General features: G+C 48.0%; 1 protein-coding gene across 25 annotated transcripts in view; it reads left to right on the forward strand.

The window, feature by feature from the left end:
• The window catches only part of NAV2 (neuron navigator 2), a 740,939-nt gene that overhangs the window by 330,492 nt on the left and 395,028 nt on the right, over positions 1 to 15,419 (forward strand). For 12 of the 25 annotated variants that reach the window (XR_006714126.1, XM_045484744.1, XM_045484745.1 and 9 more), the window contains exon 1: positions 13,339 to 14,473. The exons of 2 other annotated variants lie outside the window; for them this stretch is intronic. Coding sequence is in view for 22 of the 23 variants with exons in the window: in XM_045484744.1 (XP_045340700.1) it covers positions 14,216 to 14,473 (258 nt within the window). In the remaining variant the exon portion in view is untranslated. Of the gene's footprint in view, positions 1 to 13,259; positions 14,474 to 15,419 lie in introns of those variants that run through there. 11 more of the 25 variants (XM_045484748.1, XM_045484753.1, XM_045484755.1 and 8 more) reach the window with 3 other exon arrangements.

Genomic DNA, 15,419 nt, shown 5'->3' on the forward strand with positions numbered 1-15,419 from the left:
TGTTTCATTCCCACTCCAAGCCCCGTCACCATCCCAGTGGCTTTCTGCATCGGGTTATCACAGTGCCCGGGCCATGATGTGTTGATATTGATGGCGGATTTGGACAAGTCCAAGAGAACACCGGGATGATGAGGCGGTTGTTGAAAACAAAGCCTGTCTCCCCAGGCATCTCCCCTGGAGATGATGGCCTCAGGCTGTTGGTGGTGATGGGGAGACGCCTGCATTTGGTACCCCATGGCAGAAGAATGGCACAGCGCCCTGAAGAAATGTCTTAGAGGAAACAGACGTGCTCTTGGCCTGACCTTGTACCCCTTCACTGGGTCTGGTGGGAGGCCAGGTGAGGAGTGGGCAGGTGTGAGCTCAGACTGCAAGGAGAGAGGCTGGGCCTTGCCGTGCGTCTTGCGGCCTATAGAGCTGCAAGGAGACTGTTTACGGAGAGGTTCCAGCCCCTTCTCTCTAGCTTCTCGTTCCTGCCTGGCCCATTCTGGATGTTCAGGTCTGGGGATACAGATCCCGCTCCCAGAGCGCTGGGTGGTGCCTTAGCCCCTATCAGAGAGGCACTGCTCCCCATCGGGCTCATAGCCCCAGGTTCTGGGTCTTCACTTGACGTCTTAGCAACAGAAATTTCCACACACAGCTACACCCACCACAAGGGGTCATGTGGTGACTCCAGGGTGGGTGGGAAAGGAACTATGGCTTGAGCACTTACTGTATGCCAGGAAAAATGATAATCATAGTGGCGGTACCAGTGACCATGCATCAAGCACTGATTTAGTGCTTTGTACATATTAATTTATTTAATCCCTCCTTCAACCCTGTGAGGGAGGGACTGTCATTAACCCCATTTTACAGATGAGAAACCTGAAGCACCGAGAGGTTGAGTAATGTGTCCAAGGTCACACTGCTAGTAAGTGGCAGAGCTCAAGCCCATGTGGTCACATTCATGCAAACTCCAAAGTCACCATCCTTTTAACCGCTCTGTCCTACGTAACTGCCTCTCGTTTAATTTTCCCCGAAAATCCCAGGAGGCAGGTCTTATTAATGACATAGGTGGGGAAACTGAGGCTCAGAGAGTTTAAATGACTCAGCCAAGACCACGCAACCAGTTAAGTGACTGTGGACATGTGTCAGACTCTTCCCACTGCACTAAGGGGCTTCCAAAGGAGCGACGGAAACCTTGACATTGTCTCTTACGAGGGTATGCCAAGGGTAAAAGGGAGGAGATTGTTGGGGGGACCCAGTCCAAACCTCTACCCCAAGCACACTGGTGTAACCAAACTAATGTGAATTTGCTCCTTGGGGAGTCACAGATAGGTGAGCTGTAGCACAAAGGAAACTATTTGCAGCAAATAAGGAGATCCCAGGGGATAATTTGCAAACTTGTGACTCCCTGAACAAGGGTGAAAGGGTGTCTTTTACTTAGGGTTAGGATGAATATTTAGATGGGGAGCCATGTCACCTGTATGTAGAGGCAAGTATAAGGTCACACACGCTCCTTAAGGAAGCATGCCTATACGTACCTTGTATGTTATGTCAAGAAGGTTTGTGCTCCTCTATGGGTGGAGATTTTAGTATTCTAATGAGGTAAAGGTAACTGTCCTAATCCCCTTTGTCACTCCTCGGTCCATCTGCCTAGGCATGAGTCAGGGGTTAAGCTCAAACTGGTCTGGGCCACCTGGGCCAATAGAGCTCTTGTCCAGGCAGTTGTTACTGCTTGAGGGGTAGTTTCGGTTTCCATCACGAGATGTTATGCCCCTCGGGTCTTTTGCCTGAGTTAAGAAATAAACCGGAAAGAAGAGTTTGAGGAAAACTGTGGGACAAAATTTCGGTGGGTACAAGCAGGTGAGGAGTAAAGGTCAGCTCTTGGGGTCTAGCTGATGACACTGGCAGGTGGGCATGAAAACCCCATTGCCTGGCCTCCCTCTTTACCTTTCAGACCTCACCCCAACATCACCCCAAACATCACTTCTCCAGAGAAGCCTTGAAGCTTTGACAGTCTAAAGGGGTCTAAGTTCTTTATCTGAGAACGTAGCACTTGGCTCACTTAGTAATTACACATTCACTGATGTGAGTACGTAATTATTGTCAATTTCCCTGATTACATTATAAGCTCCATGAGAAATGAACTTTGGTTCTTACTAATATCACCGGTGATTAGCATGTTGTCTGGCATTCAGTAGCATTAAAATACTATTTAAATCAATGAATGAGTGTAACACCTGTAAGGTTCTAGACTCACACCAGGCCCTCTGCCTCCATTATCTCAAATCCTCCCAACAATCCTGTGAAATAGTTATGATCATGCCCATTTTACTGATGAACAAACTGAGAGTCAGAGAAGCAAAGTGATCCTGGCGCAGTCAATCTCAGGTGAAGTCAGGATTCACACTCAGGTCTGCCTGACTGCACCCCCACCGTTTTCTTGCCTTTGCTCCACTCTGTCAAAAAGGAACCTGGAAACAAGGGGTATTGATAAAGGGGCTCTGCTCAAGTTCCTCCACTGGGGAGAACAGAAGAAAAGGGGTTGTGGAGGCCAGCCAGGATTGAAAGTCAAGAATAAAGGATCAAAGGCAAGGAAAGAGCTAAAATGGTCATGGGAGGGGATTCTAGAAACCTGTCTTTGATAACTCAGCAGGAAGTCAGCTTTGCAGGCCAGATGCCTTTGAACACTGGATTCTCCATCTTCAGCCCCAACCCCATCATCGTCCCCTCCCTCCCCACCCCCACAACGGGAAGGATAAAACCCTAACAAGCAAATGATTCTGAACGCGAGTTCGTTCAACATCCTGAAGTTTGAAAAGATGGTTTTTGTGGAAACAAGGAAGCCAGGATGACAATTCTTGACAATCTCAGATGCAGTCTTTAGAGAGACTGACTTTGTCAGATTCACATTTGAAGCATGTCCAGACTGCCTTGAGGAGAACATTCTGATATTATTTATCAGTGAATGTCTAAAATTCTTGCATAACGTGGAGTTTCAAGAAAGTTGTCAAGCCAAAAAAAAAAAAAATGTTTTTAAGATTTAATGGTGTCTTGCCCCACTGTTTGTAAAACAACATCTTCCTAAGCCAGAAAATAAAAGAAAATCCCTGTATATTTTGCTGTTTTCCACCCATTTCGCTTTGAGGTTTTATTTGCCTCGGGTTTGGAGAGTGAGCGGAAATCAACACAGCTGTTTATGTTTAGTGGCTTCGAATGATCTTAGGGCGCAAAAGATCCTCATGGGTGTCTCTGCTTTGTTGACGGTTTTTAGACCAGCTTTAAGCTCAGCCAAGGGTAGCGTGAACTAGAATTCCCTTTTACAAGTGCCCGGCAGAGTTCATTTCAGCCATACGGGGGCCCATTTTCTTCCTCTCTCTTTCTGCAGAAGGGTTGTCTGCAGCATTGTTGGTTATAGAAACAGCATGGTAGATCAGTCAAAAAAGAATTGATTTCCTAGCCCCTCTGCACAGGGGTGGTCTTGGCAGTTCTGTAGAGAAGGATTCCGTTAGGAGCTGCTTCCTTGGAAGGAAGGGAAACTAGGCAGGTTCTCCGGAGTAACAGGTCCTGATTGTCTTAGAAGGAGAGAACCCTATGTTCAGTGGCTTTGTTACATATACATAGATAGCTTTTTCATTAAGACTGGATCTTTAATCTTTGATAGCTAACAAAGTGTTTGTTTCCTGTTTGTTTGGGAGAAGGCTTATCTCTCCTGCCTGCAAAGACAGAGGGCAGAGTTGGAGATATGCTAGCTAACTTCCATATCATGGACATTTGGCACGGTTCTTGGTTCACCATAAGGCTTACTAAATGCTTCCTGAGTGGATAGAAGATTAAAACAAGTTCAGACATTTATTTGAAATATACAGAAAATGCCATGGAAAAGTAAGCTAAAATCACTCATAATTCCAACCCTTTAAAACAATGATATCAAATAAGAAGAAATTATCAGTCTCCTAACTTACCCCTCAGAAATAACTGCTGTTGGGGTGCCTGGGAGGCTTAGTTGGTTGAGCGTCCGACTTCAGCTCAGGTCATGATCTCACGGTTCGTGAGTTTGAGCCCCGCATTGGGCTCTGTGCTGATGGCTCAGAGACTGGAGCCTGCTTCAGATTCTATGTCTCCCTCTCTCTCTGCCCCTCCACCACTCACACTCTGACTCTCTCTCTCAAAAATAAATAAACGTTAAAAGAAATTTAAGAAATAACTGCTGTTGACATATGTTTCATATGATTCCTTCCTTCCTTTTCCTTCTTTGTAAACGTACTTATTAATACATATGCAAACACACAAATATATGAGTAAATTTTAATAGTAATGAAACATACATGTAAATAAGATAAATACCCCCGCTAAGAATACATTTAAATAAAGCAAAAAGAATCACAAAATGGATACCGAAGCCCTAAGTGATTTATTTTTTAAGTTATCCACTGCCAGGATTTTTCACGCTGGCACATTCTTTTATGAGCACACAGACCTCCAAGAGTTAACTGTGCTCCAAGCTCTCCTTTGACCGCCCTGAACCCTGGGCACCACACGCCTTCCCTGTGGGTCAGACATTGGCCAGGAGTGCCTCTCCTAGCCTCTCCCAGTGGATGCTCACCAGGCTCTGTGCCTGGGGCAGAGTCAGAGGGTAGGCATGAAGGCTCCCAGGATGATCACAGTAACCAAAAGAGGAAATGCCGGCCGAGGGAGCAGCGGGGAAGCATCGCTGCTCCTTCCCTGGAGGCCCACACCCAGCAACTGTCAGGCTGCTTGATGTCATCCGCAGAACGGACTGGAGGCAGCATTTGGGCACTTACCCAGCTGTGTTCAGGCTACAGGGACAGCTGAGCTGGCTGAGTGTGTCTCTCAAAGAGAAAATCCTGCTCAGAAAGTAGTAGAAGGCCTGAGTTTTTCCAGATTGGCTGTTATTGATTGGAACTATCCAGGTTATTGCCATAATAATCCTCCCCTCTAAAGCGTTGATTTGTAGCGTTTCTCAAAGCCCATGCTTTTCCACTTGCCTACACGCGGAGAGCTTTACTACCATGCAAGTGTCTGGGCCCCATTTCCAGAGAGTCTGCTTTAGCTGGTCCAGGGTTGGGCCTGGGCAGCCTTAGTTTATTAATTCCCCAGGTGACTGTCACCAACAGCCAAGGCTGCAAAGCAAAGAGTGAGGACTAGCTGATTCAGACTCCCCCTTTAAGATGCAGATTCACAGATTCAGCATTCTAGGGTGTTTTTGGAGGAAGAGGGTGCTTAGGGATCTGTTTCTTTAACCGGCACCCTTGGTGATGCTTAGGTTTCTTATCTACGACCACTGGTCCAGGCGTCTTTGCCTCCCGGTGGTCACCAGCAGGCAGCTCTGTCTCAGAACCTGAGCATCACCCAAAAAGACTCTCCATTACCTGTGTGGTGCTCATCCTTTGCCTCGCTATTAACACCACTATCATTCACAGCCTGGGCCGTTACCAAACCTTTTGCCTGTTTCTGCAACTGCAAAATGCAGTAATTGTGCCTCCCTACAGGGACGCTCTACTGTTATTGTTATGAAGACTAGTCTGTGGCTAGGAGTATTCAGAGTCCAGGCTCTTGAGTCTGAGTGCCTGGGTTCGAATCCAACTTTTCTGCTTAATTAGCTGTAGGGACTTAGGTAAAATATTGAGCCCTCTCTGGACCTCAGTTTTCTTTTCTGTGTAACGGAAATGACCATTCATGATCCACCTCGTGGGACTGTTGTGAGAATGCTTACCACAGACCCTGGCACATATTAAGAATAACTTCATGCGGCGCCTAAGGGGCTCATTGGGTTAAGCGTCTGACTTCGGCTCAGGTTATGATCTCACAGTTCGTGGGTTCAAGCCCCACGTCAGGCTCTGTGCTGACAGCTCAGAGCTGGAGCCTGCTTCAGATTCTGTGTCTCCCTCTCTCTCTGCCCCTCCCCCCCTAAATAAACATTAAAAGCATTTTTTTTTAATTTTTTAATTTTTATTTTTTTTTTAATTTTTTTTTCAACGTTTATTTATTTTTGGGACAGAGAGAGACAGAGCATGAATGGGGGAGGGGCAGAGAGAGAGGGAGACACAGAATCGGAAACAGGCTCCAGGCTCTGAGCCATCAGCCCAGAGCCTGACGCGGGGCTCGAACTCACGGACCGCGAGATCGTGACCTGGCTGAAGTCGGACGCTTAACCGACTGCGCCACCCAGGCGCCCCAAAAGCATTTTTTTTAATTAAAAAAAAAAAATAACAAGCAAACACAAGAGCTTGAAGGTAGGATCCAGCTATAATCTGGACAGATTCAGCTCAGTCCCCTTCACCCTTACTACCTGCAGGTATAGTCCTAGGTCGTGCTCACTCTACAACATAGGAAGGTTTGAACAAAGCCACTCGTGCTGACTAGGTGATAGCCAAAGGCATGGACTAGAGAGTCCAGACATTTTATTTTCCTCTTCCCCTGCTTCCCCTTTTTGCCCACACCTATAATCTCAATATTCATGTTTTATTTACATTTTCCCTGGTACTGTCTATTGGTTGGGAGACATTCTTATTTAGATTTGCTTGACAATCCCCCCCCCCCCCCCCCCCCCCCCCCGCCCCAAGTGTTCTGCAAATCACGGAGTGGGGTAAGGATGTGAGGCAAGGAGGCAGTTTCCATTCACTTGGCATTCCTGACTCTGAATTTCTGCTTCAATTAAACTCAGAACCTCACTGTTCTCTTTCTTCTGCTTTGAAAGGAACCCAGATTCAAAACTCAGCTCTTTTTAAAAATAATTCTCTCCCATCAAAAGAAAAATCTTGGCACTCAAGCGTTTCGTAGCACAGTGGGCTTTACTGCTATTTTGGGGAAAGGAAAGGGTTCTCCTATGCCACTATGCTCTGCTTTTTCAGTTCCTGTCATGGGTCTCTTTACAGTGCTCTGGCCACTCTGTTTTAGGGGGCCCTTTACATGAAACCTTTCCCAGGAAACTGAATCTCTCTTATTTGTCATAGACAACCGTATAGCTTGACTCCTGAGCTCTGGGCTGGCCTTCAGAGAGCTCAGTGATCACTAATGTTATCTCTAAGACCACATACTCAGAGGCTCTTTCTTCAGTAGCCCTGCACTGGCTGATTTGGGATTCTAGACTTGTCTATTTAATACACTGTCTGAAGAGGGTGCCTGGATGGCTCAGTCAGTTGAGTGACTGACTTCAGCTCAGGTTTGCCCGCATCGACCTGGCTGCTGTCAGCATGCAGCCCCCTCTGGATCCTCTGTCCCCCTCTCTCCCTGCTCTCCCCCACTGGCACTCTCTCTCTCAAAACCAAATAAACATTTAAAATATATATTATATTATATATATAATAAAAATATATATAATGTATATAGATAAATAGATAGATAGTCTGAATATGGAAGGAATGTATGATTTGTATTCCCACTGCTATGGCTTATTTACACATCCTACCCCACATTCAGAAGGCAAAAGTAATTACAGTCTACGTTTTAAGTAAGAATGTTTCCTCTACCACATTTATCCTTTATTTTTTTAGTTGAAAAAAATGGTATTCTTTTTCAAGAGAGAGAGAGACCATGAATTGTAGAGAGGGGAGAGAGAAGAGATAGAGAGATAGAGAGAGAGAGAATCTTAAGCATGCTCAGGGCAGAGCCCAACGTGGGGCTCCATCCCATGACCCTGGGATCGTGACCTGAGCTGAAATCAAGAGTTGGATGCTCAACTGACTGAGCCACCCAGGCGCCCATGTTGCAATTTATTGCTACTAATATTTAGACATTATTTTATTGAATATGGGCTTTTCTCAAATCCTTTGTGGAATGAGGGAAGATGTCAACAGAAGAATATTTACTAGGGGCGCCTGGGTGGCTCAGTCGGTTAAGCGTCCGACTTCGGCTCAGGTCATGATCTTGCGGTTGGTGAGTTTGGGCCCCGCATTGGGCTCTGTGCTGACAGCTCAGAACCTGGAGCCTGTTTCAGATTCTGTGTCTCCCTCTCTCTCTCTGACCCTCCCCCGTTAATGCTCTGTCTCTGTCTGTCTCAAAAATAAATAAATGTTAAAAAAAATTTTTTTAAAGAATATTTACTAGACTTACAAAGATGGGAGAGTGGACCATTGTCACTTAGAGTTTCAACACTAATGGTGAAGAAAGGAGATTTCTCTCCATTACCCTTCAGTGTTTTGTTGGTCAGAAAGTTGCTTTACAGCTACAGGAAAAAAAAAAACCCCAATTCCATTATTAGCAGATCAATGTTCTTTTATTTTTTATTTTTATTTTTTAATGTTTATTTATTTTTGAGAGAAACAGAGACAGAATACGAGTGGGTTAGGGGCAGAGAGAGAGGGAGACACAGAAGCAGAAGCAGGCTCCAGGCTCTGAGCTGTCCGCACAGAGCCCGACGTGGGGCTTGAACTTACAAGCTGTGAGATCATGACCTGAGCTGAAGTGGACGCTCAACCGACTGAGCCACCCAGGTGCCCCTCAATGTTCTTTTGATATGAGAGTTTTCTGAAATTCTTCAGGGTAGATCAATATCTGTTTCTTATTTTTTTAGCAGAAATTTATTTTTAAGTATAAGGGGTCATAACGATTGTGAGGAATTGGCTGTGTATATTTTGTTTTATCAACATTTTCCCACAACCTTTAATAATAATGAATGGAATTCATTGGAAAAAAAAGAAAGTTTCATTAATCAAAGTAGCTGCTAACCTCACAGAGAGTGGATTCTCCTTTGTGCCTCATTTATCGCAGTATATTTTGCACTACTCTAAAACTATTAGCATATTAGTTTTACTACTTGTCATTTATTTCCCGGTTTGCTCCTCTTCCTAAATTGGGTAAACTAAGAGCTATCCTCACGTCAGGATGCTCCAACTGCATTGCTCTCTGATCCTCAGTATCAGCCACCGGTGATTAGGTGGGTGTGAATTAGGCTTCAGAGCTGACCTGCATCGCTTTCAGATTTCCATTTTTTAATTGCGTAAAAGGGCAATCCTCTGACTGGGAAAGAGCAGGTGCATCGTTCTTTGGACCTTGAAAGCAGGAAACAAGAGTTTACTCTTGCTTACTCTCTATCATAATGCCCAAAGTCTGGCACACAAATGACTCTCAACAATTTATTCATTGAATTAATGATTGAGCCCCTCCCTATTTGAGTGAACGCAAGCATACACGCATGCGCACGCACACACACACAAACACACTCCCCACAATCCAACCTCTACAGGTAGGCAAACCCACAGTCTCCCAGAGGTCACCATTATGCATATTGCTCTGCACACAGAGCCATCTGGAAGAAGGTAGAAGTGAGCGAGGAGCAGGGTGAGTGGGCTTTCTAAAGAGCTGGGCTCAGATTCTTAGCCTGGCTTCTCTGCAGTCTGAGATAGGTACGCTCTTGATTTGGGCCCTACCAAAATGTGGGTATTTGTACCACCTCTGAGATATGTGTCATAAGTTGCCAACCCATGCCCATAGAAAATTAAGGAAAAGTGTGTTTTCAAAAATAAGCTAGTGTGACTTTTTTTTTTACTCCCGTATAAACTCATGAATGCTTTTTATATTATTCCAGAGACTTGCAACCTTTCCCTTCGTCATTTATAGTCAAGGGTTTCCAAGAGACTGCTGACTTTTTCTCAAGACCCTTCCATTTTTCTGTGATAGGCTGGGGTTTAGATGTCTCAGGTTCGTCACAGGACTGTCTTCTTGGGAGGTCAGGCACAGCGAGGGGTCTTTCACTCAGATGAAGGATGGGTTGATGGGGCTGGTCAACTGCAGGTCAGCTCTAAAGCCTAATTCACACCCACCTAATCACCAGTGGCTGATATTGAGGATCAGAAAGCAATGCAGTGGGAACATCCGGATGTGAGGATGGCTCTTAGAACCTGGGAACTGTCGGAGCTCTTAGGATGATTCAGTGATCCTGAGAGCTTTGGTGGTAAGTTTCAAATTAGGCCATCACTGACACATGGGTGAGTTGGAAAGTTCAGAGTTAGAGAAAAGGAGAGTTGTCAAAGTTGAGATTTAAAATGGTGCGCTACCCATAGTGAAAACAATTAAAAATATTTTTGGGGGGGCACCTGGGTGGCTCATTCACTTAGGCGTCCAACTTCAGCTCAGGTCATGGTCTTGCAGTTTGTGAGTTTGAGCCCCACATGGGGCTCTGTGCGGACAGCTCAGAGCCTGGAGCCTGCTTCAGATTCTGTGTCTCCCTCTCTCTCTGCCCCTCCCCCACTCACACTCTGTCTCTCCCTCAAAAATAAATAAATATTAAAAGAATTAAAATATATATATATATATACATATATATATATATATATATATCTGGATAGTTTGTTCTTTCCAAAGCAGTTTGCTATTCTCTGAACCAGTACCTTCTTTAGCTGCCAGTGCCAAACATATTGATTTAAAATGACTTCTTACATGTTAACATAGCATACATATGAAAGGAGTAACTTTATAGGGCATTTTTATAATTCGCAATGATCTTATTTAAGGAGGAACCTTGTAACTACCTTTTTTGCCTCAGGGGAAAAGTAGATTTACTCTCACTTTGTCTGGTTATGATGATAAATTATTTTGCTTTAAATAAGGAAAATGAAGGTTAATAGGAAAGATACAAAGGGAAATGAAAAATGTTCCGGGAAAGAGCAAATAACGTTATTAAAGGATGAAGAGGTGGGCAAAGAAGTTGGAAATAGACTAAAAGATTCACTCAGCTTCCACCAAGAAAGATGAGAAATTAGCAGTCTTTAGTTATAAACTCACAAAGGGTTAAGGTGCATGCTCAATGTTTACCAAATTCTAGAGGATTAGGAAGAAGTCCCAAAAGAATGTACTGTTTTTCATATTAGCACATAGTTGAGGGTCTAAGAACCCAAAAAATGACCTTGGCAGCAAATATGATTTAAACAGGAGATCAAAGATGGCAGATCAAAGATGGCAAATACTTAGCACGTCTGTCACCATTTCTATTTCTGCATCCATGACAGACATTATTAATTGATTAGGCTGCTGTTTCCAACTAAACTAGGTAGATGCACCCTCAATTCTTTTCAGCACAGTGTGACAGAAAGTCACTTAAGTACAGATGGTCCTTGAGATGAAACCCTTTTGATACCTACAGTTTAGCCTTACTACTCAAAGTGTGATCTCTCCAAGCCACCAGCAGGGGCATCGCATGGGAGCATATTCTGAAAGCAGAACCTCAGCCCTATTCCAGAACTTCTGAATCAGAATCTGTATTTTAGCAAGATCTCCAGTACTTCCTATGTACATTAAGGTTTAGGCAGCCCTGGAAGAGCACTGTGTGCCTGGTATATTCATTAGGGTGTAAGCTGTCAAACTTTAATATGCATCAGAATCACTGACTTAAGCACTTGTTGAACCTAGATTGCTAGGCCCCACCTCCAGATCTTTTGGTTGAGTTGCTCAGGGGTGGGGTTTTCAAACAAGTTTTCAGGTGCTGCTGCTGCAGCTGGTCTGGTAACCATACTTTGAGAACCACTGCCATGGAATTACTTTGGAATATCTCTGTGAACTTTATCAAAGACTGCAATATCTTCCCATGACTCTTGGTATGTCTGTATGAACCAGAATTCTGGGGAGAGAGTCCTAAGGTTTAATATAGTATAACGTGTCTTATGACATTATATACCTAAATCTAAAAGGCTCCCTTCCTGGAGAATTGCTGCTATCATCCCTTACTCATTTATTCGATAACACTCTGGGTAGCTGTTGGGTCCACCGCATACTTGATGCCGAGAGACTCTAATGAAAGTTCAAAACACAGTTCCTAACTTCATGAGGCTTACTCTCAAAGAAAATAAAAATGAAATGATAAATAATGGTGGCATCAGATGGCGAAGGGCTGAGTGTTAAGTAAGTGGCACAGACCACGTATGATTTAATTTCAGAGAGAGGGGGAATACCTGAAATTATATACAAGACTATGTACTTCAGCCAAGCTAGAGTAGAAAGTCGCCGTATAGAATTTGTGGAAGATAAGGTTGGGGAGGGAGCAGGCCAGGGTAAGAAAGCACCTTCTCATTTCTTAATGCCTTTTCAAGAGGTTGTTTTAAAACTTTGAGGTTTCCTCTGGTCTGGATAATGATAAATCAATGCTATCAGCATTGTAAATCATGCTACAGGGTGGACATACTGGGAAAACCTGTATCTTAGAGATAGAGAGAAAAGACAACTTATAAGCAGAGATGACTGGGGGGAGGGGGGCGATGGGAAGTAGCCGTCGTAATTTAATAACAGGGATCATAATGCCCAACTTCTACTGACCCCTTACACTGCCAGGTACTTGTGCTTAACAACTGTCATGCACTATTCACTTAATCCAAACAACAGCGCATGATATAAATGTACTCAAACCTCCTTGCTCCAAGTGAAAACCGAAGCTTTTTAAGGATGCATTACGATTTAAGGTCTCACCCAGTTTAAATCCAGGCAGTTCTCCGGGGTGGGGGTGGGGGGGGGGGGTCCCAATCCATGAATCGAGAGGGCTCGGGCCTGTCTGGATCATACGTTCCAGTTCTCATAAACTCTGCGTCAGCGAGGAACCCAAAGAGCAATTGAGAGGAGAGAAATCCTCGGACGCATTAAAGTCGAGGAACCTGTGGGGCCAGTGCATCCAAGGCGCGGACAGGGAGGGGCTGCTACATGAAATGCAACAAGGGTTAGCCTGAGCCAGCCGGGGTCATGGAACCTCTCCTGGCTTCCTCCGGCCACTCTGATGACAGAATCTGTAGTAGGTTGCACGGGGGAGCTGACTCGGGGCGGGAGGCTTCCCTGGGTAGTGTATTTGCCTATAAATACTTCAAATAGTTAAGTGAAAACTGAAGGCTTTGAAAGCGGGAGAGGAAGCTCTTGGGAGGGCCCCCGGCCCGCCTGGAAGTGAGGCAGAAAAGAGGAGAAATGGCTGGCGAGTCCTTAACGCCGGAGACGAGGAACAGCCCTGCCCAGTCCAGATGGGGGGCCGCAGGGCGGCGGGCGCGATTCCGGAAGATTCAAACCGTTAAGGTGACCAGAACAATTTGAAAAAGGAAACAAACTTCCCCCCGAGCCTCGCCCGCGGGGCCCCGAGGCGGGCCTTTGCATTCGAAAGGGCATTTTTCAAAAGAGGGTTTCAGGGACGCGGGAGTGTCGGCCCGCTGGGAAGCGCGCAGCGGGAGCAGTGCCGCAGAGCGGCCACCAGCCGGCTTTGTACTTGGCGGCCAAGCGCGGCCCCGGAGTTTCGGCCACGGCCCGGGAGTTGAGGCCACGCCCCCTTTGCAGAGCGAGCTGCAGTCGCTGATTGGCGCGCCACGGACCAATGGGCGCGCCGGGGCGGCCCGGGCTGTCAGCGCGCGCCGCAGCAGTGCCGGCCGCAGCCTGTCCTCCCCTGCTCGGAGCCCCGCAGCCAGCGCAGCCTTCCCGGGAAGCGGGGCCGCCGCTCGCGAGCGCAGCCCTGCCCAGCCCGCCAGCCGCGCGTCCGGGTGCCCGCGCCCCACGGCCACAGCCTAGCTGCGCTATAGCTCACGGAGCATGTGCAGACCTACAGGCGCTAAGGTGCTATCTGTCCGGGGAACTTATGAGCAGTCGTGACTGTCACGCCTAGAGAGACCTTTCGGGGGCTGTCGCCGCGCCTCTGCGTCGCGGGTGACACTGCGGTGCTCGCGGTTAGGGCAGCAGCTGCCTCTTGGTGGAGGCGTCCTGGGCTCCGTGCGTCCTCCCTCTCCTTCCTCCTCTGCTCGCGCCTTCCTCCCCCCGCTGCTCGCTGCTTCCCTCACCCTCACACCCGCAGCCTCCCCGAGCGGGAAGCCGCGCGGCCCCGCCGTTCCTCTCCCAAAGGGGCCTCCTCACTTCGGAGATGCAGTGACAAGTTAATATGGGCGTCCAAGCCTCGGTTTCCCAGGAGGAGAATCGAAAGAGGGAACAGCCCCTGAGCGCCCAGATCCCTTGAACAGGCCGCCTAGGACGCGCGAGAAACCCGCCTTCAGCATCCGTCCAGGTGGAACCAGCTGAGCGCAGCGACCAGTCAGTCCTCTGCCCCATCCTACAACCCGAAGGCGCGGTCGCCGGTTTGCTCTGACTCCCAGACCCGGGGCTTTCTTTCTTTCTTTCTTTTTTTTTTTTTTTTTCCTCCGCTGGTGGTGGGCGCCTCGCGGGCCGAGGCCCGGCGCCTGCTCTGCTGCCCGCGCTGCCTTTAGCGGTCGCCTCCGCCGCCGCTGCCAGGGACGTGCTGGGAAAGCCGAAGCCCCGGGAGAAGATGCCGGCCATCCTGGTCGCCTCCAAAATGAAGTCGGGACTGCCCAAACCCGTGCACAGCGCCGCGCCCATCCTGCACGTGCCCCCAGCCCGGGCCGGCCCCCAGCCCTGCTACCTCAAGCTGGGAAGCAAGGTGGAGGTGAGCAAGACTACCTACCCTAGCCAGATCCCCCTGAAATCCCAGGGGCTGCAGGAGCCGGCGGGGGAGGGGCTCCCGCTGCGGAAGAGCGGCTCGGTGGAAAACGGGTTCGATACCCAGGTGAGAAGCGATGTGTGCCGGGGCACTGTTCTGGGAGGGTGGGCGGGCGAATACTTCTTGGGGGGAAGGTGGCACGGCTGGAGGAGTGAAAGGGCTACCCGGTGGGCGGAGAAGGGAGCCCTTCTACTTAGGCTGGCAGATCTGGGGATGCGCTAGGAGAGTGGGCTGGCCGGTGGGTGTGGCCCGGGTGCCAGAGGTTTGCCTTCAGGAGCTTTGAGAGACCGGGGTGGGGGTATGCCAGCAGCTTCCTTCTGGGGGGTACGGGTGGCGTGTCCATACACACACACACGCACGCACACACACAACCGTGCGGCTCTGGAAATGTCAGTTCCTGCATGTTGAGAGCTTGGCCTCAAGAAGGCAGTGTCTTCTGCAGCGGCTGGTTGGCTGTCGGTTCTGCAGAGATTCTGTGTCTGCCAAGGAATGGTCTGAAGTCTCTTGGGCTCGATGCCCCCTGGTCTGGCTGCAAGATCCAGGAAAAGGTGTCTGGGGGGTGCAGTCAACCTGTTCCCCTCGGTTTGAAGATGACCTGCCCCTGCCCGTCCCTTGGGCCGACAGGATTCCAGGCACTGTGCTGGGACTGCCCTAGGAGTGCCCGCTGCACCAGCGGAAGCAGGCAGCTGGAGACTCCTAGTGTCTTGGCTGGCTGTTGCGGTGGGGGGTGAGGATGGCGGTGGGGGTGGGGGTGGCTGTTTCCAAATGGCTGCCTGAAGTTAAGCCCCTCCTTCCCGGGTAGTAAATCCTGGCGCTAGTAGCCTGGGTGACTGGGTGTGGGGATGGCTGATGGCTTGGGCTTGAAGAGAATTGGTGACTTCTACCTTTCCAGACAGAGCCTGCATCACCCAGTCCGGCTGGGTGACAGGCCTTGGCCATGCAATCTCTTTTAAGGAAATCAGCAAGGGCCAATCAGTTTCTCTTGGCCTTCTGCCCTCCCTGCTCCCCTTTT

This window comes from Leopardus geoffroyi, chromosome D1 (assembly GCF_018350155.1).
Source record: "Leopardus geoffroyi isolate Oge1 chromosome D1, O.geoffroyi_Oge1_pat1.0, whole genome shotgun sequence".
Taxonomy (NCBI): Eukaryota; Metazoa; Chordata; class Mammalia; order Carnivora; family Felidae; genus Leopardus; species Leopardus geoffroyi.